The sequence below is a fragment of the Solea senegalensis genome, unplaced genomic scaffold (assembly GCF_019176455.1).
Source record: "Solea senegalensis isolate Sse05_10M unplaced genomic scaffold, IFAPA_SoseM_1 scf7180000012744, whole genome shotgun sequence".
Classification (NCBI taxonomy): domain Eukaryota; kingdom Metazoa; phylum Chordata; class Actinopteri; order Pleuronectiformes; family Soleidae; genus Solea; species Solea senegalensis.
In genome coordinates, this window is record NW_025320685.1 from 28,361 (window position 1) to 56,182 (window position 27,822).

Below are 27,822 nucleotides of genomic sequence, written 5' to 3' on the forward strand. Positions count from 1 at the left end.
CGGCTGGAATGTCCCATATTCAGGGTTGGAACCATGCCTCAAAAAACACCTGGGCCCAACGCAGGAAGTACTATACATCCAGAGTGCAGAAGAGCAGGAGGAGGGCTCCCTACACCAACAGCAACATCTCGCTGGAACAAGATATTTACATGCGAAACAATTAGATTGCTATCAAATTTTGCTATATCACAAATATTAGGTTATTAAGTGAATTTAATACATATATATGTATATCATTCTGTTGATTACATGTATTTTTTAAATTAATATATAGATAATATTTAATGTGCAATACTTTGTGATTTCACAAATATATTAAAGATAACAAATATGAAGAATATCAATGCAACAGCCTTTACAACCAGGAAAAATCATCATAGATACCGTATCACAACATCCAAACTCTAAAACATATGGTCTTAGAGTTGTCTCATGTCATAATATCGATATATTGCCCTTCAACCAACATGTTTAGCTGGTTGATAAAAGCTGACAGATCAAAAATTGCAAATGATACACAAACCTTTCATTAAACATCACTTATGGTATTTCTCAATGAAGATACTGAGAGAAAACAAAGACGTCAGTGCGTCTGCAGTCCGTGGAAGCAAAAGCACGGAGCAACAAAGTCCTGTCATCGCCTCAACCTCGACAGAGCTACAGCTGAAGAGCTAACGCTGCTCCACCTGCTCAATCTGCTGTCCCCGACAAATCTGCTATTTTAACTTAGCTACTGTAGCTGCGGATACACGGCGGCCGGGGCCGATTATAAACTACACTTGTACGAATAAAATCCAAGCAGCATTGGCCGTAAATTCGACAGAGGTGTACATTTGTAACTTTAAACTCACAAAACATGGCACTTGTTAGAGCGCAACCAGTTAGCCAGTCCTTCTTCTCATACCAGCTCCTGTCTTTCGTTTGCTGTTTTATGGCGACGTTCGGCTGGTCAGGTCCGAGATATATAAGCCGAAGATTTTCTTGTAAGAAACGGCTTTTTTTGCAGTGGGAGAAAGTTGTTTGTACTTTTCTTTCCATGATGAATTCGACAATTAAGCGCTGGTAAAGTTAGCACAACTTACAGAGAAGCGAACGGAGGCATTTCCGTTTCCGTCGGCATTAGGCCATGTCCGCTCGGCCGTGGGAGGTCTCAGTGATGCATCAGTGCGTATGAAGAAATCACGTTGGGGCGAGCCCTCCCGGAGCCCATTGAAATGAATTATAGGGTCCAAAATTAGAAAAAAGGAATCTCAACATGTAAGTCTATGAGAGAGTCTGGGGCGATTTTCAATCCGACTGAAATCGTCCCAAGGGGGCGCGGCTAAGGGGGGTGGTGGGGTCGAGTAGCTGATTGGACATTACTAAGACTTAGACCGGCAAAATAAACAGTTTTTTCTCTCTTTTTTTCGTATGGCTTAAGGAGGGCGGTGGACTGTCGCCCACTGTGGGCCAGCCGCCCCTGTTACCTACTGTATTTACAGCCTGGTCTGAATCATCTATTCTGGAGGAAAGTGTGTTAAAATCTTCATCATGTGACACCATCTTTATCAAGAATGTTTGACTCAAATCATCACTGTCATCTGTTTCTTCCTGCACTGTGTGTATACCCTGTCCTTTCTTCTTAGAGAGACAAATTCTGGCAAAATGGTTTTGTCCTTTACATTTTGCACATACTTTTCCATAGGCAGGACATTGTCTTGGTCTGTGTTTTTCACCACATCTCTTGCATCTCCTTGTCATTGTTTCTACATGCAGTGCTCGTCAAATTTCTTTAAGACCTCTTCAAACTTCTGTCCGTCTTCAGGTTGAGCAAACACAAAGGTATTGAAGACTTCAATTGCCTCTGGGCCAGCGATGGTGAGCAGCATGGCTGTTTTCCGTTGGTCGATGCACTCCGACCGCCGCGATGTACACACTGTAAGAAATGTCCGTAGAAATTACGGTAAAAAACTGTCAGATAGCAACAGTAAAATACCGTAAAATCAAAAATAGTATATCGCTGTAGTAAATACATTGATTACCGTAAATCAAGAAACAGTAAATAACTTTAAACTTTTTTACGGTCTTCGTAGAAAATACGGAATTTTACTGTGAATGTTATAAAAAGTAAAATACCGTAATGTCACAAGCGTGTAATTACCCTGAAATTGATGGTATCATTCCGTCTGAATTACAGATTTTGCTGGTGTTTACGTTTAAATTTACGGTTCACAACCAATAAATCATCATCATCATTTCTATAGTAAGTAGAATGTTAAAAAGTATGGTATATTTAAGCAATACATCAGGACAGGCCGTGGTATGTGTTTATTATATCACAGTTAAGGGGCGTTGTTCGGAAACACTTAATGCAATTATATGTTAATAATATTATATATATTTTATTATATGTAAAACATGACAATGAAAACGTTGTTGTGTTTGTTGTTGTTCCATGTCAATAAAGCTTTATTGAATTGAGGAGCGAGACAGAGAGAACGACAGACAGACAGAGAGAGAGAACCACAGAGTTAACGGGAGCTAGAAATTTTGAATTTCCCACAGTAGCAGTGTTTGTTGTTGTTCCATGTGAATTAAGCTTTATTGAATTGAGGAGAGAGACAGGGAGAACGACAGAGAGGCAGAGAGAGAGGACCGCGGAGTTAACGGAATGTCATTTCTTCACATTCACAGCTCATTGAGACTGTCCGATTAACGTTAGCTAGCCGCAGAGCCACATCAGCTCTTATTCGTTGACTTTCAAGCAGAGGAGTTCAAGTAGCTAAATCTTAAAAGTTGCTGGACGTGTCGCTATCTGCTTTTTGCAGAATAGAAAAGTCACTTAAGGGCTCTGAGAAGTCGCTAGCTACAGCTAACGTTGCTAATGCTAGAAAAATGTTTAGCTGTAACTTCTGTAGCAAGTCGGTTAAGACTTTGAGGGGTTATGTGCTTCATTGCAAACTCCATAGAAGGCGCATTTTTACCGGAGGCATAGTGTATCATCATCTGTTCAAACTGAATCAGATAACTTTGGCGCTCAAGTGAATGAGACAAGTACAGGGACAGTTAAAGATGAGGGTGATATGGATATATCAGAGGATTTCAGTGATCTTTTTCTCAGAAATGTCTCTTTATTCTACTTGAAATTGCAGGGTGAGTTTGAGAAAATGTTTTTAGGAAGAGATGAGAACAGAACAGATAGGTTTGCACACTATGTGCCTTTGAAATGTCTGTTAGAGTCTGACCTGTGGCAGACGTTAACCCTTTAGGTTCTGCAAAGACAAGACATAAGGTATTCGCTGTCTATGCATCTGTTGCTAACCTGCCACTTTACGTACGGTCAAACACAGACCACATGTTACTTGTTCTACTGTGTAGAGAGAAAGATTTCAAAGCATTTGGGCATGCTAAAGTGTTCTCTGAGTTACTAGCAGACTTGAAGCAGTTGGAGGAGAATGGGATCGTACTATCAGATTAAACAGTTAAAGGAACCTTGTATTGCATTGGTGGCTTTACTGAAAATTTCAGTCGCTCACAGTATTTTTGTAGGTACTGCCTAATAACCCAATCTCAATTTCAAGGTGACAATCCTAATCTGTGTGGACCAGAGCGCACCGCTGAGAATTACGACGCAGCTGTCGAGCGCCTCCAGACTGAAGACACCCCAGATGCGGAAGGAGTAAAGCGCAAGTCAGTATTCAACAGTTTGAAATACTTTAATGTCTGTCAGCCAGGTTTACCACCTTGCCAAGGTCATGACATCTTTGAAGGTGTTTTGTCATATGACGTAGCACTATATGTGAAGTACTTCATCAAGAAAAAGGCATGGTTCACCTACTCCTCTCTGAATCTGCGTATTAACAGTTCAAATACCGTGCCTCTGATGCTGAAGTTAGTCAAGCAGCTAAACTCTCAGGACAGGCCGTACAGAACTGGAATCTTCTAAGGCTGCTGCCTCTCATAATTGGTGACAGAGTGAAAGATACAGCAGATGATGTGTGGCAGTTGACTCTACAGCTGAAAGACATTGTGGACCTGATATGTACTCAGAAAATATGTGTCTCAGTTGTCTCAACACCCAAGTTTAACACCTTAACACCTCAGTCAACTTTGCAGGAATGCGGAATGGCCAGTACTCTGTTATCAGCACTCAGCTTCAGTGAGTATATTTACCATATTTTCCACACTATAGGGCGCACTTAAAAGCCTTTAATTTTCTCAAAAAACGACAGTGCGCCTTATAATCCGGAGCGCCTTATATATGGATTAATTCTGGTTGTGCTTACTGACCTCGAATCGATATTGTGTGGTACATTACGGCTACCGTAGTCAGGAGAAATTCACGTCAAGAGACCGAATGGCTTTTTCCACAGATCTCCGTCCCTAATGATCTGCGACTCCATGCGTGCCCATCTCACCGTTGCTGTCAAAAACCAAGTGAAGCAAACTAATTCAGAGCATGCCATCATTCCGGGTGGATAAACTAAAGAACTCCAGCCACTAGATATTAGTGTCTGCAGGGCGTTCAAAGCTAAACTGCGAGCTGTGTGGGAGCAGTGGATGACAGAAGGCGAACACACATTCACCAAGACAGGGAGACACTATCTGCCAATGGATCGTGGATGCCTGGGCTCAGGTATCAGTCTCAACTGTGGTCCAAGCTTTCACGAAGGCCGGAATCATCACTGAACTGCCAGGTAACAGCAACGACACTGACTCGGATAATGACGAGAGGGATCTGGGCATGTTTCATAAAGTTTGACTGACTGACTTATCTGACTGTTTTGTTTTGCTTAATGCACGTTATACTGTAGTCCGGTGCGCTTTATATATGAAAAAGGTTTGAAAATAGACCATTCATTGACATTGCGCCTTATAATCCAGTGCAGTTCGGTTCTCTCTGAGAACCTTCCTTTCACTTATCCTTTTTTTGCAAATATTTTCGAAATGTAATGCCATCTCTTTACATGTTTCCATCTCTCAAGATCTTAGCCATTTCCACTTCCCCTAATTACCGTGACAGCACGATTGGTCCCAAACTGATATGCTCATCTTCCTTGTTAAATTTTAGAATTAGTTTGAATTCCTCCCTCGCAACCTTTTTAAGGTTAAATCTTCTCTCCTCATCCGAACTGTCCTCTCTCCACCCTCTTTTATTTTATTGCCTTGATTTACTTCCTCCCATTTGTTTCGCCCCTGTCCCCGTTCTCTCCTACTAGCAACTGGTGTCCAGCCACCACACTCCATATCATCCTCATTGTACCCCTGGCTTGCCATCTCGATCAGCCACAGAAGCCTCAGCAACAGGTTGCTCCTCCCAAAGTACAGGACCAACAGGCTGGGGGATTCGTTTGTCCCCCAGGCCATCAAACTGTACAACTCCTCACTGGGGGGGAGGAGGGCAAACAAAACAAACAGTACGAACTAAACAAACAACTGTCCATAATCACAACTCACAGAAATGTGCAATAACCACAACAAAAACTCATGATAACATGTGCAATAAAACCCTGGGCAATATGGGGCAACTGTAGGTGTGTGGGTATACATGTATATGTATATGTGTGTACTTATGTGTGTGTGTGTGTGTGTATATATATATATATATATACACACATACATACATACATATATACACATACATAGCATAGTTCATTTCTATCTTATTTTATTTTATTCTATATTGTATGGTGTTTGATACCTGGGGTGTTTCTCTTTCCAGTCTACTGTAAAGTGTAACTCTAGTTTTAACAGTGCTGTGTGTGGATGTTGGAGCTGTTAATTTCCCCGAGGGAACCTCCCAAAGGGATTAATAAAGTTGTCTGTCTGTCAGTCACAAACCACATTATGCCAACCACCAACAAACACTCAGATATCATCGTCAGAAACAAACAAAATAGGAAAAAACAAAACAAAACCTTGTAGCTTGTTCAATTTTCCCTCCAACTCAGTCCGTCTCATCAGCTTCCGCTTCCGCCGTCGATCGAGATCGCCACCTCCCTTTCCGCCCTCACCTCATCATGTTTTTAGAAACAAGCGCGCTCGGTTGCTTCTCATTGGCGAACACAACTGTCAATCAAAATTCGGAGACGTCCTTCTATTGGCTTTAAGGAAGCCAATGATCTGTCGTTCATTCATGTGGGCCGTTCTCTCGCTGAGATACAGGCCTGAAAATAGAGGTGGTGTGAATTTTTTTAATGGAAAACATATTGAACGTTTGAACGTTCAAACAATGCCTGAAGTTGTTTTATTGAACATTAATAGATATATTTAAGTGAAGAAAGTAGTTAAATACATGGTTTGAATCCAAATAGCACAGATGTTTCCAAAATGTAACAAATGAGTCCTTACCTGGAATTTTGGCCATAAAATCACTCTAATTTTGTTCTGCTTCACTTGATCAAAGTCAAACTTTGCAGAGATTATGTTCACAGGCTGTACTTTGATTTGAGCGAGTTTAGAGCTGATTCTCCATTATTCCAGAGAGAGCTTCATCTTTATTTTGGGTTTTTTTTTCAGGCTGTGCTGAATTATTTTAATTGCTTTGGTGTTCTATCTTCAACAAATCCCACAATTTTTTCCTTTACTATGACAGCAAAAGTATTAAAATAGGCCTTGTGGTTGCAGAGATATACTCAATTTATTATGAGTATGAAATATGCATTCAGAGACCTAAAAAATAGGCTCAGGTAGCAAGGGGATAATATAAGTGGGCCAGTATTGTCCAGTACACAGTACTGGAACTTCATAATTTTACTATTTTTGAGTACCCAACCCAATACTTTTATTGCGTACCGGCACTTCTCACTAGATGGCGGTACTCTGTTTAGGTTCTGTCCACATCATTATTATGGAACAGAATAATGATGTTAAAAAAGAACTATTTTATTGTTAAAAAAGAACAATATCTATCAGGCAGATGATCCGCTGTGGTGACTCCTAAAGAAGAAAAATATCTATTATCTATCATATCTATTAAAAACAGTAAAACTGTTCACTAAAGTTTAGTTATATGCCACACTTGTGTCCAGTAGGACAACATAATAACAGGACACCAAAAATATGGCTAAGGGGAGTGCTGGCACATATTTTTTTTCCACATCATGCACCGATTATAGCCGACTGTTAACTTACTTTGGAGCTATCTGTTTATTTAAACAAATGTATATTTGCTACAGGAACTAAACCGTGTCCTCATACTCATCCGGCTCACTGACATACAATGTTCTTACTTTTCAGAGAGAAAGAGAAGAGGCAAAAGAAAGAGAAGACAACAGTAATGCAACAACTGCCATAAAGAGATAAAAGAAGATGAAAGCCTGCTATTCCCATGTATACTTTTTAAGCCTTTTTAAGCCTGCCGAGTGGCTAGTGGGAATATAAAATGTTAAAGTGTGTTATTAACACATACACACATACACATATATATATATATATATATATATATATATATATATATATATATATATATATATATATATATATATATATATATGATTCTTCACCCTTCAGATCGCAACCTTCACACATCCTGATGTGACACCAAGTTTGGCAAAGTTTTCATGCACGTAAAACCCTCGAAGAAGGTGCTCAAAGTACAAGTAAAAGATGATAAAAGAAAAAAAATAGAATAAACACAGCAGATACAATGAGTGCTTTGCACCACTCAGAGCTCAGGCCCTAAAAGCAGAGGGACAAGATAACAGATTAGACACTTAAACCAACTTTATTATTACTGTACATCTTATAATACCTTAAAACAAACAAAAACATTATTGCACTTTTGTCTGATTTGTAGCCAAATTATAGTGCAATTTTTGCATTAAAAATAGTGTCACAAAAAAATCACTTCTTTTTAAACCCAGTGAAAGAGTGTGAGGTCATATGCACACAAATGCATAGTGAAGACATACAATGCATTTATAAAGTTCAAAACATGGTTTGTTGTAGTGCTTCAGTGTTGGGTTGGAAGGAAAGCTCAGTATCAAAAGAGTAAAGTGTTTTTCAAGTGGATTGAATGTCAAACAGTTTCTTAGACAACTTTGACTCCTGGGCTGCTGAATAACCTGGCTAACAATAACACAGCTGCATGTGCAAAGCCTTATTTATTCTTTTCGTCAAGTCCACTCTCTGCTCTGAGGGTCTGGCTGCTGGCAGAGATGAAGTTGACCCAGTGTTGAAGATCCTCTGGAAACTCGGGACATTCCACCTGCAGAGAGCAAAGCATTAGTGTTCTTTAATAGTCAACAGGTCCATTAAAGCTCCAGTATGGAACATTTAGGAGTCAAGTGGCAGAAATTGGAATGAACTAACCATAATGTGTATGTTTGGATAAGTGCACAATCACTTCTGAAAAGTCGCTAAATAGAGTGACAGATCACCAAGTTGGCACAGTTCCCTGTGGATGAAGACACTTCCTGAAATGATGCCGTGTGTACGGGAAACTTTTTCAAAACGACAAATGAAGAGATTTATTTATGTTTCTGATGTTTCCATGTGGATATGTGGCCTTCAAGTTGCACGCTGCTGCTGAATATCCCTCACCTCACCTCACTCTTCCCTTCCAAGTGGGTTGGAGAACTAATGTAGCCTTTAGTGAGCATCAAAACTCAAAAACATCTTAGTTTGTCCTTTGTGGTGGCCTATGTACAGACGACTCAGCTGGTATAAATATAAAAAAGATCATTCTTTGGTCATGAAAAACAACAATTCATACAACCAGGTGTATTATACCAACATGCAATGTTACAGGTGTACTGAAACTTTCTTTCTTACCTTCCTTTTACAGAGGTACTGCATAATCTTGTCCGGGCTGCTCCGGATCACATTCTGCTTGCAGTACATGATGGCACACACCAGCCCGTCTTTTGTCGACACAAATCTCTGCTCCAGGTAAAAGGCTTTGTCGTCCCACGTCACGATGCGACTCCGGAGCTCGTACCCCTCTCCTACACACAGAGCCCTCCTGTAACGCATGGTGGTGGCCCCCACCACCAACGAACTTCCGAGGGCTCGCAAGGCCTTCCACACGCCGTTGCGTATGTAGAGAGAATATCTGGCAAAGTCACACTGGCGCAGGTAACGGGCATTGTTCATGTGGCCCATGTCGATATCGCGGGGAGTGACGCGGCCCTGAAGGACCTGCTCTGCCGTGACGTCCCAGATTGGAGGCTGGAACCAGGCACGGACGATCACAGCCGCGACATGTAGGAAGTACCACACGTCCAGACTGCAGAAGAGAACCAGCAAGGCAGCGAGCACCCACAGCAGCCACCACATCTCTATATGGAAGACAAGAACAGGAAGCAGTGGTGTTATTATTATTATTATCATCATCATCATCATCATCGACAATAATTATTGTGGCACCGTTAATTTGGGAAATATTGTGGCTTTATATTCATCTGGGTTGTTTGTTATATTACTCATGCTTGTGTTCATTTATTGTGATTTGGATAATTTATGTTTGAATGGGAGGGGCAGAGGACCTATATAAAGAGCAGTCTACCTCCCACTCGAGCAGTATATATTGGGTTACAGAGGAGGTAACACCTATTTTGCTCACAACTGAAAGTTTTCATTGGGACTTGTATAGTTTGTTTTTTTGGACAATTTTCATATGCACCTTGGGTTGGACAAATAACAGGGAAACATCAGTTCATCGACTACGCCATTTTTTGGTTACATTGAGGTGTTGCAGCAGATCCCTGTGACACTAGTTAACTGTGCAAAAGCTGGAGTTCATTTACTCAGGAGATAACACTCACTAGCCAGTTTATTAGGTACACATGACAACACCTAATTAAGTGGCAGGAGTGGCACTCATCAGTGTGGTTTTCTTTGTCATGTGTTGTAGGTTCAGGATAGTCCTCTGCAAACCTTACTGTTGCCTTTCAACAAAATGCATTTTTGCCAATAGAACTGGCACTCACTGAATATTTTCTTCTTCTTTTTTAAAAAAAACATCCTTTGTAAAACTGAGATATTCTTGTAGTTCAGCAGTTTCTGAAATATTCAGCCTGTGTGGCACTGACACCTATGTCACATTCAAAGTCACCTTAATAAATTCTTCTTTAATCTGATGCTCGGTTTGACCTATAATAGTTCTAGTTGTAAGTGTCTAGTTGTAGTTCTACATGATCAAATTCAACATTTCTACCTAATGGTGGCTTGTATTTGAATCTATGTAGGTAATTAGATGTTAGTAGGACTGCACACTGTAGCCGATAAAACATTCCCAAAACAGTTGATTTTGGTTAATTGTCATGATAAATGTAGCAGATAATTAAATATGTGTTTTTGCTCCTGAGTGAAACCCATAAATTGTGTTTCCATGGACACAAATCAACAAGAATTGTCAAAAAGAAACCCCACCTCAAACACACAAATAAACATCTAAGGTAAAACATTTGATGTGATAATGTGCTATACCTCAAGAGTGTTTGTGCAATTGCAAATAAATATTGATTACACCTTCTCTTGTACAGGGAGTTAAAAAACCCTGTATAAAACTTCTTTAAATAACAGTTTAAAAAGGCATACGTTGCACATTTAGACAGGCTCAGATTTAGACATCTAAACGGCTCCATTTTAGTTTTGAAACCATTAGTTAACTCGACTTTCTTGACTTGAAAAAAGTACTTCAAGATATCTCAGGCAAGTAGTTTGCAGGCAAACAGGTTGTGCAGGAAAATCAGGATAAACCTCTCTGAACAAAACACTAACAGTTATTTGATTAGAAAATACTACCGAAGTTGGAAAACGACAACATTAAAAACAACGGCTCAAACTACTGCAATATTATTTAAGTTAGCATACAGTACCTGTTGAAGTGAAGTAGTACCCACCACCGTTCCCAGCCTCAAGTCACAGCGAACCAAGTCAAATTGAAAACTGCTCAAAATTCACGTCTCGCGGAAAAATCATTTAAACTCACCTGCTGATTCCTGCTTTTTCCACTTAAGTCTGCAGACTGGACTGTGCTCGGTGAGTCGTCGCCGCACGACGCGAGAAGCTCACATGGTTAAAGACATTTTATACGCTTCCGGTTCATCTTCAGAATAAAACGAATTAGGCTGCCGACGTTTTTGTGGCAAAATCAACGTGAAGAGGCACATATTTAAAGTAGCAGAATTATTATTGTATGAGCTCAATTTGTACCCTCTCGGGTTACAAGTAAATCAGCGACACGCCAATTTCAATAAGTTTAGAAACAGAGGACCTTTATTTTGAAGTTAAGCGACTACTTCCTGAAAACTGTGATTGACAAGAACTTGGGACTGTGTTCGGGACTTTGAACTGTGGGGGGCAGTATTGCACCGGGCATTACAAGATTTCTTCCTGTTATCTGGAAGTTATTGCAATTTTTAATATAAATATTGAAATAAGTACCTCAGACTATACACTATAAAAGCTTTATTTTCAAAACTTCAGAAAAGAAATCAGGTAAAAATTCACAGTTTACCTTAAGTGAACGGTTATAATAATTCAGGAACAATAATAATAATAATAATATCAGGAATCCAGAAAAAACAAACCTTGCTGCAATACATTTCAACATTCAACACAATTCTTATTAATTTAAATCCAGAAGAACAGGAAAGACACAATGACAAAGAACTCTCAGTGGAAACCAAAAAAGCATGTTAGCTTATGTCTGTACTAGATGATTATTTCCATTAACTTCAATTTTTAGATTTACTTTTTTTACTGTTCTGAGTGCAAATATACATTTCTAATTTAACTTGTTTTAACTTGTTAATGAATAGTGTGAAAAGCACAATCTCAAAAACTACCAAGGTATGTTGACCAAACTTCCAATGCAAATTAAGATGAACTTTGGTAGAAAACAAACAAAAAAAACTTATAGCAAACTTGGGGCGTAACAGCAACTTGTCCTCCACAGCTTCACTGAATTTGACGGGATCGATGATCCTTCACCATTTTCTTCATGTCCCAGTCTGTTGTTACATAGGTAAGGTCAAGGTCATGTCCTGGACCAGCCATCGGGTCATACAGGTGTCTGCAAGAGAAGATACTGTAAACCTGGCTGTTAAAGAAAAGGGGGTTGCATGCAGCATCTAAACAGACAAACTGAGCTGGCAGATGTAAAGATAAAATTGAAAAAGAAACAAGCTGAAGAAGTGGATTTGAACCTCAAAATAAAAGAGGGGACAAAGAGGGAACTGGACCTGTAAGCATGACTCTAACTCAGAATATGAACCTGTTATTTTCTTCCCAATTTGGCTTCCCTTTGTCATGGATACACATATACATTAGAAGTGACACAACATGACTTAGTAAATGGTCTCATCAAAAGGCAACCCTCACATGGTGAAGGCACTGAAATCTAATTTGAGGAGGCCATATGCCATCTCAGTTTGGGCCCTTGTTCTAGCAATATTATAATATAAGCCCTCTGCGCTGCATAAACATCATCCACTGTGGTTAAGCAAATATTGGGAGTAGTTTACTGAAGCAGTAAGAGGCACAATATTTACCGTCAGACAACCAGATGAAGTAAATGAAGAGCACCATACACATTCACTGAATCTGTTTTCATTGTAGTTATAGAGTAAAGATAAAAGTGAAATGTGCACTTTTATCATTACTCTATGGCAAATTAACTCACAGTTTGAGGTGCTCCTCGATGGCTTTGCGTTCGTACACTGTGCCATATACAGTTTTCACAGGATCGACGAACATCTTCTTGGTGAGTGGACACATTAGATGTTGCGGTATGAACTGTGGCACATGATCCACCAGTGTCTTCATATTGAAACAGACAAGATGTGTTGGTGTGTGAACAAAAAAAACTTGCAATATTCAGTGAGTTGGTAACTCGTCACAGTTGAAGCACGTTAGTTCATCTACCTTCTCCATGTCATCCAGCGAATTTCCTGCAGTTTGCTGTGTGTGTCTCTTGGCCTCTAGTTCGTACATCTCACGGTTTGTCAGGAACTCCTCAGCCAAAATGCTTCCAAAATATAAAGAAAAAAAAACACTGAGTGTATAGCATTGCAAACATTGAGCTACAACAAGTAGGTTATGTATGTACAAGGTTTTTCAACTGAACCATGACTGGAGGTACCTGATACAAAGTGAAATACCTACAGTAAAATCTGTAAAGTAAAATTTACTAGAGCAAAAAGTGATACTCTACACCATTCAATCATATAAACAGACATGAAGCCACTGCAAGTGCTTCTGTACAGAGAAGAAGGCCATCACTTTACTCAGAGCTGAGGAGATGCAGGCATCAGCTGCCAGAGCCACTTCTCCCAGACTGCTAGCTGAAAGTTGATCTTGGGAAACAATTGATGTTCCCAAACAGCACTGAGGCCGACTGTTGTGCTAGTATCTAGCATCCAAGCAGGTCATTCTCCTAGAACTTACTGAGCCCAAAAAGGACTATGAAAGAAAGTGGGCAAAGTACTCCAAGCTGGTGCAAGAGTGTCAGAGAAATAGATGCAGAGCCTTTAACTTGCTGGACATCACATGGGCCAGCAAGAGAAGGACAACCAACTTACTTGGCCACTGATATAGCAAATGTTGCATTGAGGTGGCTGTGTCACCTGGGCAAGGGTGTGTGATAAGTCAAAGACCACAAACATCCGCTGACCACAGGTTATGTTATTGATGATGTGTCCAGATACATCAGGAAGTGATGCATGCTAAAAGTACTGACTATACAGGGTGAAGAAATAAATGCAGCATGGGAACTTTCCAGATATAAAATGACCATATAAAACCAAGTGATATTATTTCTGAATATATGTGCATTGACAACCTGTCCAGTGGGTCGTCAGGCTCAGGGACGATGAGGAGTCCATACACGGCGTCAAAGATCTCTTTCATGGTAATGTTGGCATTGTAGCTGCGGTCAAATATGCTGTGGCAGATACGGCCCACACTGTTGACATTGCAGTGGTACACCTGTCAAGCTGTGTTAAGGAAAATGTGCAACCAAACAAAAAATAAAACCATCCACAATCATCAGTTGACCTCATATACAACTACAATGACGTCGTGACACCTTTTTATGTTAGTACACATTATTGTACAGTAGTTTGACTTGGCACATTTTGGCTGGACACCGTTTTAAGACTAGGCCTCTTTTTTGATCTCAACTACACACCAGTACATCTTTGACCCCTAGTACAGACACTTTGTACCCTTGTGATACTATCATGTGACAAAATCTGTTCAGACAGACATAAATACTTTGCCTCTATGAGTCTCTTTGATGCACAAGATGAAAACAATGGCAGCAGTGCTGTTGTGGCTGGTAGCAACTTTACATTTGTTCAAATTTTGGCAGGATACTTGTGTGACAAAGCGAAAAAGTGGAGGCTTCACTGGATAATCAGGACCAAACTGACAGTACAGCTCAAATGCCCCTTTCTCATACGGTGTGTCAGGAGGGCCCTGCATGAGAATCCTCCAAAATGCTGAAAAGATAAAGAGTAATGTTAAAAGTGCCTTTTTCAGAGAAGTGTTGATTTTCTGGGCTGCAGCAGTGAAAGGTGGCTAAACATAAACCACCCCAGTCAGGACTGATGAGTGTAATTTAATAATGAACTGATAAATGAAAAAGTGAGTTTTCATAAATCCCATGTAAAAAAAAAACACATGCGAAAAATATTTAAGACCAGGTTCTGTTTTTGGAAGGCGAAATAACAAAGACATCTCACTTACTAAAGTCCGATTCTGATGTAAAGACTCTGAAGAAGGGATGTGGATCACAGTGCAGGCTCTTCAGCTCCTCAAGGATACGTCTGTCCTTCTCCATTAAACGCTTGTCCTTCGACTCCCGCAGCTTCTTTTTCAGAGCACTATTTGGAGGAAAAAATGCTTAACACATGATGGAAACCTCCATTAAAAGCCTTCTATCATTAACAGAAAGACACAAAAATCTTGATATATACGCTTTATTTTTTGGGGCAAAAATAATCTCTGGTCAACACTTGTTAAAATATGACAGTCCTTCACACCTTTGTCTTGTATTAAACTTTCATTTTTAGCACTAAGTACTCTCTTTGACTTGAGGTGGTAGTGATAGTTGTGTCAAATCATAATCCTGCTGCAAAAGCATTGACAAATCATTGTCACTTTTCTGATTCAAATACTTATCTGTTTTTTGTTTTGTTAGCTGGAAAAAGCAAGACGTTACACCTTGGGCTAAAGGTTGTATGGGGCATTTTTGTTCAAATTATTTGACATTTAATAGAGTGATAATGAAAATAAAGACTGCTGCAGGAACTTGATGTACAAGAATAAATGTCATATTTCCTGCGAGGTTATAATGTTAGAATGTTCATGAACAGATGGACTTGATCAGGTTCAGTTTGACCCTCCAGAGGATGTTCCTATCCCTTACCTCTCTGTCCCGATCACTTTGGTCTTTAACTGATTTGGCAAGGACGTCTCTGGATATTCATCATACCCGTGAGTTGAAAAGATGCCTGTTAAAATGCGCTATAAAACAAGAAAGCAAGAACATGATAAAACTATAAGCTTGAGCTTTTGCGATGCATTCAATGTCAATGGCATTCTTAAACATAATTACTTCCACAAACCTCACTGAGAGATGACGCATCAAGTTTTTTCTTGGGTTTCCTCTGCTCCAAAGAAAGAACTGTCTCTACCTCAAACAGCTTCAAACCCTCTTTGGTCGTCTGTGGTTTGAAACAGCAACCACCTAGAAGAATAAATGTAGGTTTGATAGATAAATATCTGAGTGATAGAGAATTTACTATATTTCTTTAAATATACAGAAATAAAAACAGACTACCCCGGTGCTAATCTGAAACAGGTGTTGCATCATGGCATTTGAAAAATGACTTTTGTCTTTGCTGTGTAATCAAATTAAATCTGTCTCAAAATTCACAGTATGACACAGCACTTTTGTACAAAATTTGATTAAATTGTATTTACCAAGATTAAAAGCTCACCTGTTGCATTGCTGATTCCATGCAGCATATTGTTCTCCACATTTCCGAGAAGGATTGAATCCACAACGATGTTGGAGTTCAGCAGTTTCTCTGTTATGGCAACTGGCTCTATTGAGGACCTACAAGAACACGCAGAACATATCTAAGATTATGACCTCAGCTGTGTGCAAACAATATTATCTTTAGCCAAATGACCAGCATCAACCTGCAATTATAAGGGATGTATTGAAATGTAAACATAGTTAATACCAACTACTAAAAGCAGATTACACAGTGAACTGGATAACAAAATTAACTGGCTGGCAAATACAAATGCATATTACTCAACACCTGATTAACTAAAGATGAACCAACTATTTGTTTCTGTAATTTAACAGTTACAGAATGAAGGGCTATTTACCCAGAATCAATTCCATCAGTGAGGCACATGATGCGAAGTCGACAATCGGGAAACTTCTCCTTGACCTTTTGCAACTCCAGCAGCCCGCGGCGTAGGGCATCGTACAGCAGAGTGCATCCATTTGGCTCAAGGTTACGGATGTGTACCTAACATTAGCATTTGAGGTAGATTACAACAGTAAACATTGCAAGAAACATTGCTCAGGATGCTTATGCGTTAAAGAACGGAGCATGTCGTGAACACTTAAGAGTACCTTGAACTTTTCCAGATTTTCCGTAAATGTGTGGAGAGTTTTCACCATTGCGTCAAACTTCACAAGGCCAATGACATGATGGAAATCATACGCCATGCTTCTGGATGCAAAGTTGTCAAAGAGCTCCTTCACAGCATTTATTTTCTTTATTCCTGCATTCCCGTAGCACTCCTCTTCCATGGATGAGCTTGTATCTATCAGTACCTAGTGACAAAGTTAAGAATAAGGATTTGCTGTGAATGTGACCCAAATTGAACACACTAGTCTGGACCATTTCCTATAGAATACTGCATGCACACCATGGTGCACAGCACAAAGTTGTTGTTTTTTACCCTGAAATGCTACTGAATTTAGTATGTTCATCTGACATGCTGATGTATATACTGAATTGTTTGTTTCTACACATTGTTGAGAATTATCACCAGTATGGCTTCCTTTGGAGTCCGAGATGTGATAAATGATCCATCAGCTCTCTGGTCACCAGTCCTGTGTTAAATATAAAACATGTTTTAATTTGAGAAAGAGAAAGTATCCCAACACCAAACAATATAATGGTGTGATGGATTGTGTAAATAACACATTATGTCAATCACAAAATGCATTCAAGTAGTAAAATCTGAAAATGGTTTTAAATTGTATACTGATGAATATTACAATGGTTGTATTTATAGAAGATGTGAGTTTCAGATACTCACATGGCTGCCAGTACATTCACATCCACCGTTTTCTCTTTACCATCCAGGCAATCATGCACGATGATCACATCTGGGGATCCCTTGTTTTTACCCAGATAAACTCCAAGGTTGTCTATCAAAAAGACAAGCACAAAACAGAAGCCATTAAGACCATGAAAACGGCAACACAGTATCATGTTGTGTACACAAACTAGTTATCTAATAAAGTACCGTCACTCAGCAGAACAAGTCCAACATAATCAAATCCGAGACCCTTCAGGTGTAGAGGTGGAGTCACATTGAGAACAGGGAAAGTTTTCAATCCCTCGACCATTTTTCCAAAAGTCTTCTGCATGTTGAGCTGAAAGCTGTTGTGTAATTATTGAGATTAGTGATATTCAAAGCTTGAGTACATCTTGTACACGTTGACCACGATACATCAAGTTAAGAGAAAAACCTTGAATACTGTACATGAATCAAAATATGTGATGAGCAATTACTGGAATTATGGTTGAACATCCAATATATATTATTAATATTCAGGCTGAATATTAAGGAGTATCAACTGATTACTGAAAAGTGAAACCTTAAAAGTACATACTTCTGACTAATCTTTTCCTGATAAATCCAGAGATGATATATCTTGATGGATGGAGGTAGGCTGAGCAAGATCTTCTCGATGTCAATGGCCCTTACTAATGATTCTTCTTGCAAAAACTTTTCTGTGCAGTTTGGAATTTTCTCCCCACCTGAACCAAAGGTCATTAAAATGAAACCAAGCCATAAACACACCATTCTTAACTTAAAGCTACAGAATTTTCCATATCGCTTTTCTAAATACATCTGTTATAACTTTGTTTATAAACATGTTAAGCAACTCTCAACCTGCATCTAATATCTCTAAACCTATGACATGATTTTCTTCAAATAATGGAGAAATGCTTAATGATGACATAACATTTGTTTGCATTAGTTTTACCTTTGATTTTCTGGAGAACGTATGCCCGTTCAAAGACAGTGGGAAGTCCAGGCACTCTGACTGGCTCACAGTAACGGTCACCATCTACGGGTACGAGTGTGACTGGTGCATAGTTCTCAAATTCTGTTGAGCGTTTCTATGAAATCATAAGTGATCATTTAAAAGAAAAAACAAAAAATCTACCAATCGCTCAAATTTACCTTAACACACAGAAAGGTGGCGAACAATGCGTAGATCTACACTTAATCTACAGACTTACCTTTGCTTTTGAAATGAGATGCGCCCAGCAACACAATGAATTCTCAAAGACATGCACGTCCTTGACAACTCGTTCTCCTCGTCGTGAGCCAAGTTCGGGTAGAAGTTCTCTGAACAGCACGTACAAGCCTTCAACAACTGAAATCTACAACACAGAAAATAAGATATAGGCACTAGTGAATAAAATGTGATAAAAATAATGACCATGTGCAGTATCATTGAGGTTTGCACTCAACTGTGAAGGTCATATTATATTTTATTCTCCTCTGTTTGTGACTTATTCTAGCATCCAAAGAATCCCCACTCTAACATGACACAATGAAAATGTATTGTTTCCAAACTCCGTCTGTATTCAAGCCAGTTTTTTGTTGTCTTTTTTTTTTTCAACAGAAAAAAGTTCAACAGAACAGGCACTGACGGTAGAAAGTTAAAAAGAACAATCGCATATAGTTTACCTTCTGGTTCCTTGTGATCTTTCCATTCCTGTAGATTAACTGATGCAAACCCTGGGCCAGTGGACTGCATCCAGTCAGTTGTCTTATATAGGCAATCAATTTATTGTGAATAATGCCTGAAAAACCCCGTTTCTAAAAGAAAAACAAACAGATGCACTTAAAAACAGGGTGAAACTTGTCACTAGCAGACTGTTCAAGGCTAGGGCTATGTACCAAGCTTCAGTTCTTTTATGGTACCAACCGAAATGCTTCGATAGTACCCGGTATCGAAGTATGCCATGTTTTTTGGTCCCAAGTTTCGGTACCTCTGAGTTATTCACGTGATCAAGATCTGATAATACTGCTGATGATTGGCAGTGACGTTACATGTGGTTGCAGCATGCAGGAAAAATGGGGTTAAAAGTTTCTGTGAGGCAATTGTTCTTTTTGCACTGAAAATAAGTTGCTCATTTTTATGTAAAAAACATTTGCTTTTGAGTGTAAAAATGCCAAGATGAAAAATAAAAACTCAAGCTTGTACTGTAATGTGTAATGTAATTTTCTTTTTTAGAACTCATATTAAACAACTAGAAAGTATGATTCAAGATTGGTACGGTATAGAACATTTTTGATTGATACCCAGCCCTATTCAAGGCAAGTGCAAACTAGTATTATGTAGCTTTATATAAATTCATTATATAAAACTGGTTACCACAGCATAAATTGAAGACAGGAACACACTGATACCCTTCCGGGTTTGTTGGACTGAAGGCACAATGTCGTCAATGTAGAAATTCTCCTTGTATACCCACTCATCATCATTTGTTGTGTATAAAGAAAAGGCAAGTGTTGACCCTTCAGTGATTCCACAGCTTTGCAGTGCACTTTCATTATTTGGACCTCTGTGAATATAAGCAGACCAGAGAACACAGTTACTGCTTTAGTGCCAACTGCCAAGATGGGGTACACCCTGGAGAGGTAGCCAGTCCCTCGCTGGGCCAACATACAGAGACAAATGACCATTCACTCTCACTGTCAATTTAGAGTGTCAGTGTTAACCCAATTCATGAGGAGAACATGCCACTTTCACACAGAAAGGCCTTTAGTCAAAACTGGCAACCATCTTGCTGCACCACCATTTGTGCCATCATGACAATGATCAAAATAATTATATTGGTAAAACTGGATTACATGTAGTGCAGGACATGTGCTGGGATTCCACTTGCAGCTGCCAGCTTGTGTTTCAGAATGATTAAAGTGTCACTTTGTAAGTTCACCATCACTTCAAAGTCGCCCTAAACACAGAAAGACACATGTTTAGAATACACATGTTATTTTGAAGAGTTCATAAATTGCACACGTAAAGACAGAGTTGTCAAATACAACTCATGACATAACAACATAAGGAACCCATCAATTAGCAGGGGTACAATGGTGGAGTCCAACAACTTTTCTTCAACTTAACTTTTTCCTAATCAGTTAAATGTGTTATATTTACTAAATGCTCACACACCTTGAGCATGATGTGGCATCTGATAAGATCTTCTCCAGAGGATTCAACAAACTGTTGGTGTGGAATTTGCGGGGCCTCTCTCAGGTTTTCCTTTGGTGTAAAAATGGCATAGATCATGGCTCCATTTTCAATGTGCCTGTCCTTCAAAGACCCTGTATTTAGAGACAAACAGCAAACATTTGATACCTTTCCATTTCAAATAAAACTGTATATTTTTGACACAAAAGGCTGGGTAACATATGCATCATAAATTCAGAGGTTCTGGCATAGGTACAAATGAACTAAATGCAGCCACTAACAACAACATATTTGTTATAGATGTTCATTATAAAATAAATCACTCTGATCCAGGCAAAATTACTTTTATTTTGAAAGTCAGATGCCAGTTGGTTCCGTTATGGAGCTTCACAGGTATGGGCTGGTGTGGGTTTTTAAAAAAAACGTAACTTAACCGTACTTAAGCAGAAGGCATTTAACAATAAAATCTCTTGTCTCACATGTGTTAAAGAAGGGATCTTCTGTCAGAGGCATTCCGTCAATCGTGTAGAGACAGACTCCTTTGCTCCTTCCCACATTTTCAAGGTGACAGATCCTCGACATCAGATCTTCAACTGTGTCCTGAGCTGGATCTATACCTAAATTCATAAAAAAAAAACTTGACTTGGGTGATACATACTTCAAGCTGGAATGTAACAGGAATCACCAAAGTAATGAGAACACATATTATAAGATGTCTTTCTCTCACCTTTTATGTGTTTTGGTTGAGGACATTTGGGGTATGTGTACTGCAGAGTGAAAACTTCCAAGGATTTCTGCACAGATGTCCCTTTTTGAACTTGGGAATCTGGAGCGCCACGTGTTTGAATGAAGCTTTTCATTGCCATAAAGCGATTCTTTTCCACTTGACTTAGACCTGTAAATATGAAGAGAGAAAAACAAAATAAGATGTTCTCCAGGTCTGTGTTTAGGACAGACTGAAACGGAATGGGTCAAAATGAGGAATCCTACAAATATATAACTAATTCTATCAAATCTTAGTAATATGAAACAAATGCCACTGGTGTAAAATATTGTGATTAGGAGATAGGCGTGACTGTGAAAGAAAATCAACTAATTATTTATATAACCCAACTTGAAGTTCAAGAGTCAAACTAACACAGCGGCGAATAAAACAGTCGGTCACCTCTGTTGAACTCTGGATAAAAGGAAAAAAAGCCCAGATGGTTGCAGAGTGAGAGCACAGGTCATCTTGACCCTTATGCACTGTTTCAAAGACTGCAGTGCAAGTTTGACTACGTGTATCAGCCCCGTCCGGAACATGAGATGATGCCCAGCAGCTCATGTCTGTTTTCCTAGACCATCCTACTAAAATTTCTATTTCCATGTGTGAGTCAGCACTCTTACCCAAGTTCTGCAGATCTTCATCTGTCACACTATCCAAGAAATCTTGTTCATCGCTTACGCCTATCTGAAGAAATGGAGTGTGGTAGGATCCCAGTCTGTACTGACTGAGGAGTTTGAATAGTGCGTCCATCTGAACAGAGACAACAGGAGATTTTATTCCTTACAGTCTACACCTTTTGAGTTATTTACATATAACATGGCAAATAAAAACATGTTACTTTATATAAACCTGTTTGTGATGCTGCCTTCTTTGGAAACTACTTTACACATAATAGTATTCATAGTTAATCTCTTCCTGTATTCATATTTTATCCTGTTAGTGTTCACTCAAACGTCAGACAAACTGTTCTGTCTCTAACACTATGTGGATGTTAACTTGTGATGGAAATTGGAGATGCATAGCTGAGGAAATCTCAGCTATGCAGTATGTTGTTTTGTTTCTGACAACCTGATTTATTTAGGGTTTCTCTGAACTAGTTCTTAAGATATGCTGTCAAACCATGTCAGAAATTACAGTAATTAATATGTTGGGTGTGAGCACACACACTGGGGGTGGTGTGTCGAGTTTAGGAGCGTTGCGTCAGATTATATGGTTTAACAGAAGACAAGGCTTTTTTTATCCAATGTGTTTTATATGAGACCAGGTGAGGCAGAGTGTGCCGACAGAAAAAACACTAATCCTGTCAAATATTTAATATGGCACAATATTTTCTTCATCTTAAGTATTACAAAAACAGGGGAACTATCTCATCTTGACATGCAGCCAAAGATAATGCAGCTCAGCTGTGAGTGATTATTCGATTTGTTTTCTTTCTTTTACGGGGGAAGGCATTTTATGGGAAAACGAAACCTAAGAAAATGAAACCGAACAGGATAGTTTCTGAACCAGACCAGAGCTGCAGAAAAAATCATTTCACAGATTTCATGGATATTATAAAGGAGGTCTATGAAAATGACATGACAAATTTATTGCTCAAGTCACTTTATTACTCCACCTGCAAGTGAAGCTCTTCACAAACAGATTGGAAACATAAAACTGAAATTAATAAATATTTAGAATAAAGTCTGATAAGAAAAAAACTCACGTTTTGTGTTGTTCCCACGGCTGCCACTGAGACTGTGTCAGGACTCTGTGGGCACAGCTTCTCTCTCAGCTCATGCAAAGCTGGGATGAGTTTATGTGCCTTTCCATGAAAGCGCTTTTCATGGACTTTCAAGTGTGAGACACAGTACGACTCGGAACATGCACAGCAGGACTTCACAGCTTTGCATTTTACCCCTTTGCAAACACTGCATTTCACCTCAACAGGTTTGGTGAAGTGCTGGGCTGCATCTTGAGATTTCTTAAACTTTTCCACCAATTCAGCCAGAACGGTGTTCCTTTTCAGCACAGGTCTTGGATTAAACACCTGCCTGCACTGAGGGCAGCTGTGCTGGACTCCATTCCAGTGGTCTTGAATACAGCCCAAACAATAACTGTGTCCACAGGGGATCGTCACAGGGTCGCTCAAGACATCCAGGCACACCGAACAACAAAAATCCTCTTGCTGGACAGAAATTGTTGCTGCCGCCATTTCTGTCACACTCACACAACAGAAACTCAGAGAGTAAAATGTGGGTGTGGCTTACAAATGTGGTGACAATTGCTTCTGGGGTTTCACCTTCTGTGATCACAGCCTGTAAACCGAAAATGTAATTAAAGCAAACAGATCACCAGGTACCCTGCTTGATGTAGTGTTTACAATGCGCACCATATGAAATAGCATTGGTAAAACAAGATTAATTGTATACTTGGGCTGCAACACATTTGATGATTATGCAATAACTACATTAATTCACAACTATTTTGTTAACCAGCTAGTTGTTTTGAGTGACATTTTTTTAGACTGAGATTTGATAATATCACCACTTTTGAGGTTTCGGGAAAATTAAAGAGAAAATAATCAACAGCTTAATCAATTATGAAAATAATTGTTAGTTACAGCACTACTTCATACAATGAGTACTGTGTCATCATATTAATTTTACCATTAAAACTTTATATTTCTTCTTCAAATAACTGTTAACAGTTGTGTCACAATGTCTATGTATTTACCTACTTAACTAACTCAAGCTGACTAGAAATATTGCATAACTGTGTCCCTAAAGGTCGACATGCAACATTATTACTGACTGAACTGAAATACAGCGGAAGGGATTGTGATGTGGCCTGTTGCTCATGATCGCGACTTTCAGTAGTCTGTCGCTAAAAACATCAGACTCCTCCTATTTGCTGTCTGTTTTTATATTCCTAGCGAAAATGTTGGAGATTAATGTAGGTTTTCAGAATTTTTAAGTCTTTTTATCTGATCTACAGTTCTACTTATGACTCTTCTGTTGAGGACACTCTCTGACCGATCAGTGGACGGCAGTCTGTCTACATCACACATAGTATCGGCTCAGCTCACTGCTCCTCGTCAGAGCAGGTACTAAAAAAGTATCAGGTACTATCGCTAACAGAAAAGCAAAGAACATTTTTCAAAAATGTGTCGAGTTGCACCATGCTGGAACTAGGTAGTGGAAAAGCGCTATTAGATATCCTGAATACAACCGAGTCTTGTCCAGAACTCACAGAACATTTTCTTTTTATTATGTCTCAGATTTGAGAATTTCTTGAGAACAGGTGCATCCATCCTACAAATGTCTCTTTTCCACCTTCATTAGTAAACTGTTCTAATGCTGCTTCAGCTGAGAATCGAAATAACCAGCAAAGAGACAACAATGTAACAGCAACTAAAATTATATCATAGCTGCACATCATGTGTCAAGTATCATGTGTCACTGCACCTTCAGCTCACCCCCAAGGGTATCACACACCTGTTGCACCATGCCTGGCTGCAGAGTAACTCATGCAAGCTCTGGCCAAGTCAGTTTTCATACCAAATCTACATAAAATTAGTTGGCCTGAGTTGACACGTTAGAATAATGTGTCCCTGTCTGCCCGATTAAAAGATATTATTTTTCTTAAGCCTTGAAAAATTAAATATGCACTTAACTTGGTTATTTTTTATTAAGAAATTGCAACCTTTCCTTTTATCAGTCTGTGATGCCTCCTCAATGAGACTCACCTATTTGCTGTCTGTTTTTATATTCCTAGACCTCTATCTATCTTTGTTGGTCTAAATGACATCACATAGTAGATTGTGCACGTTGGTTAGGTGTAAATTACAGCAACTGTATACAAGTATCGTATCTAATTGAATAGACTATGTAAACTATCTAAGGGTGGGTGGATGTAGGCACCCTTAATTATTACAAAAACAGTTTTAAGAGGGCGCATTTTTTGAATTTACGTGTTTAACGCGGGCAATGACGAACAACAGGTGCTCCTGTTAGCTCCAATTTAGCATCAAAGCCTGTCACACTATAAATCTCTGCTAACAAGTTAGCTTCCAAAGCTAAGACTAAACGACAGTAGCTTAATTAAAATACTACAAAAAAAATATTTAATACCAACAAGCTGAAGGTATATGACGACTTTTTCTTTCTTTCTTTCTTGATACTTACGAGCCATGTCCCAATTGTGTCCAGCGGGCGTAGGTGGCCAATTGCACCTGGCTGCAGTACGCAGATCGAGGAGTGGAACAACGTGGGTGGCTTAATCTGCTGGCGCTTCAGCTCCCCCTAGAGGCTCCCATGACTTTTTCAGTCTTATAAGATTTTCACATTACAATCAACTGTTTGTATGAAAATGTCCCAAAATGTAGAAATAATATAATGAAATTCACCTCATTGCTCTTCTGTGAAACATCAATTGGCATTTATTAGCGATTTGATTTATGTTGATCTGAGACCTTTTGTCCCTCTTGTCTGAACAAGAAGAATCAGCAAGGAAATCTAGCTTTAAAAAATAAGAACATGAAAAAATTGCTGTCAATATATTTATTGAGATCATCATCTAACCGCTTTATCCTCCACCAGAGGGTCGCGGGGGGGTGCTGTGCCAATCTCAGCTACATCGGGCGATAGGCGGGGTACACCCTGGACAGTTCGCCAGTCCATCGCAGGGCCACACACAGCTCGAGACAAACAACCATTCACTCTCACTCCTATGGTCAATTTAGAGTGTCCAATTTACCTAATCCCCACATTGCATGTTTTTGGACTGTGGGAGGAAGCCGGAGAACCTGGAGAGAACCCACGCACACACCTGGAGAACATGCAAACTCCATGCAGAAAGGCCCTTGTTCCAACCGGGGCTCGAACCCGGGTCTTCTCGCTGCAAGGCGAGAGTGCTAACCACTACATCACCGTGTGGCCCTGTATTTATTGAGATAGTTCACTATAAATCAACAGCAATATAATAAGACTTGAATGGAATGAGGGCCACACGGTGATGTAGTGGTTAGCACTCTCACCTTGCAGCGAGAGTGAATGGTTGTTTGTCTCGAGCTGTGTGTGGCCCTGCGATGGACTGGCGAACTGTCCAGGGTGTACCCCGCCTATCGCCCGATGTAGCTGAGATTGGCACAGCACCCCCCGCGACCCTCTGGTGGAGGATAAAGCGGTTAGATGATGACTGACTGACTGAATGGAATGAGAAGTGTACTATGAAGTAGCTGTTTGAGGTAACATCTTTATGTAAATGGTAAGTGCACTCCCTCTGCTGGTCAAATATCATACTGCCTCATTCTAATATGCTCCTCATCCTCTGGGCCTTTGATGCAACAGGTGGCTAAACTATGTGTTTGTTTGGGGTGATATATATTTTTCAAAGCCTTACTTTGATTATGGCCCTTGGTTGACCAAGTTTGCCAGGATATCACGCCCCCTTTATTTTCTGTGATTCTCTTTTTTAATTCATTTTCAACAGAGAAAGAGTGAACAGACATACATGCCAGCCTGTCCCATACAATAATAGTTGTATGAGATATGAGTCATTGACAGCTTTATGATATGTGACCAACTTTCAGTCACTTAATTCCAATCCAAATTCCAAGATGACAGAATTTGACAGACACAAAAGTTTAGTGCTGCTCATGTCTCTTTGGATAACTGTCTAATGCAGGGCTGCAATGATCAATCAATTAGTAATCGATTACAAAATGAATTGGGAAACTATTTTGATAATCAATTAATCAGTTTGAGGGTTTGTGTGACATTTGACAACCTTAACATTTCAAGGTTTGAGAAACATTGATTTTTCAACATTTTCGGAAATGTTATGAACCAAACAACTCATAATTGATTCATCTGTGAATTATATTCTTGATTAATTGATTATTTAATTTTTTTTTATTAGTTATTAGTTTGCAGCCCTAGATTTAAGAGAAAATTAAGTTTATTGTTCTGTAATAACAAGCAAAACAAAACTTCTACTAAGAAAGACGCATATTTAGAGGCACCAAACAGACAAGTAACTGTTTGTGTAAATATACTATGACACCTGAAATTGCATTAAAGAAGCTTTCATTCAAGATTTATGTGCAAAGACAAGACTAAAAGCAGAGAACATAATTTTTTTTATAAATATCTAAGAAGAGGAAGAGAGGGAGCTATATACAGTGCAAGAATTGACATTTTGCACTGTTGGAACTTAAGAAGGTTCTAAGTAGTGCTTCAAAATGCAAAAAGAAGAAATGGGAGTGAGACAAAAAAGTAGTAAGCAATTTATTGCAAACAACCATTAAACTGAAATAGGCTGTTCATTAAGTGGGTGTAAATTAACTACACTAAATTAAGTTCTAATCTTTTGTTGTTTTTGGTAACTCTTTGCTCTTGTTTTGAAACCTGTGCTGTTGACGTTTCTCCAGAACACCAGAACTGTTCAACGTGAAGCATCTGTAAGTCATGCAAATACACTAATTCACAATAAAATGAATGGATTCAGGGATCTGAAACTATAAGCGTGCTTTTACTTTGAAACATGGATTTGTGGCATAATGTGACAGCTTGTTGAAATTGACAAATGCTTGGTCAAAAAATGGCAGACATCA

General features: G+C 39.2%; 2 protein-coding genes across 2 annotated transcripts; both read right to left on the reverse strand.

The window, feature by feature from the left end:
• Window positions 1–7,686: 7,686 nt before the first annotated feature.
• Window positions 7,687–10,992, reverse strand: LOC122759991 (protein THEM6-like). The gene is made up of 3 exons (XM_044015036.1): window positions 10,916–10,992; window positions 8,755–9,260; window positions 7,687–8,188 (listed from the first exon to the last, which is right to left on the reverse strand). The coding sequence occupies exons 2-3, from the start codon at window positions 9,256–9,258 to the stop codon at window positions 8,081–8,083; spliced, it is 612 nt and encodes a 203-aa protein (XP_043870971.1). The 5' UTR covers window positions 9,259–9,260; window positions 10,916–10,992; the 3' UTR covers window positions 7,687–8,080.
• A 387-nt stretch (window positions 10,993–11,379) lies between these two features.
• On the reverse strand, window positions 11,380–25,468 carry LOC122759988. The gene is made up of 26 exons (XM_044015032.1): window positions 25,394–25,468; window positions 22,933–23,524; window positions 21,848–21,977; window positions 21,189–21,356; window positions 20,941–21,078; window positions 20,444–20,595; window positions 20,122–20,225; window positions 19,643–19,832; window positions 18,952–19,083; window positions 18,498–18,641; window positions 18,239–18,374; window positions 17,861–18,008; window positions 17,491–17,627; window positions 17,281–17,392; window positions 17,008–17,071; window positions 16,586–16,789; window positions 16,333–16,478; window positions 15,933–16,051; window positions 15,558–15,679; window positions 15,359–15,456; window positions 14,677–14,813; window positions 14,305–14,429; window positions 13,769–13,914; window positions 12,853–12,955; window positions 12,611–12,747; window positions 11,380–12,001 (listed from the first exon to the last, which is right to left on the reverse strand). The coding sequence occupies exons 2-26, from the start codon at window positions 23,419–23,421 to the stop codon at window positions 11,887–11,889; spliced, it is 3,696 nt and encodes a 1,231-aa protein (XP_043870967.1). The 5' UTR covers window positions 23,422–23,524; window positions 25,394–25,468; the 3' UTR covers window positions 11,380–11,886.
• Between the last annotated feature and the right edge of the window lie 2,354 nt (window positions 25,469–27,822).

Coding starts and splice junctions, on each gene's coding strand:
- LOC122759991 (XM_044015036.1), bottom strand. CDS start 9,258: ATGTGGTGGCTGCTGTGGGTGCTCGCTGCCTTGCTGGTTCTCTTCTGC. Junction 8,189..8,754: donor AGTACCTCTGTAAAAGGAAG/GTAAGAAAGAAA, acceptor TGCTCTCTGCAG/GTGGAATGTCCCGAGTTTCC.
- LOC122759988 (XM_044015032.1), bottom strand. CDS start 23,421: ATGGCGGCAGCAACAATTTCTGTCCAGCAAGAGGATTTTTGTTGTTCG. Junction 16,790..17,007: donor CTCCAAAGGAAGCCATACTG/GTGATAATTCTC, acceptor CTTTGTCACTAG/GTACTGATAGATACAAGCTC. Junction 12,956..13,768: donor CCTGACGACCCACTGGACAG/GTTGTCAATGCA, acceptor ATATTTTGGAAG/CATTTTGGCTGAGGAGTTCC.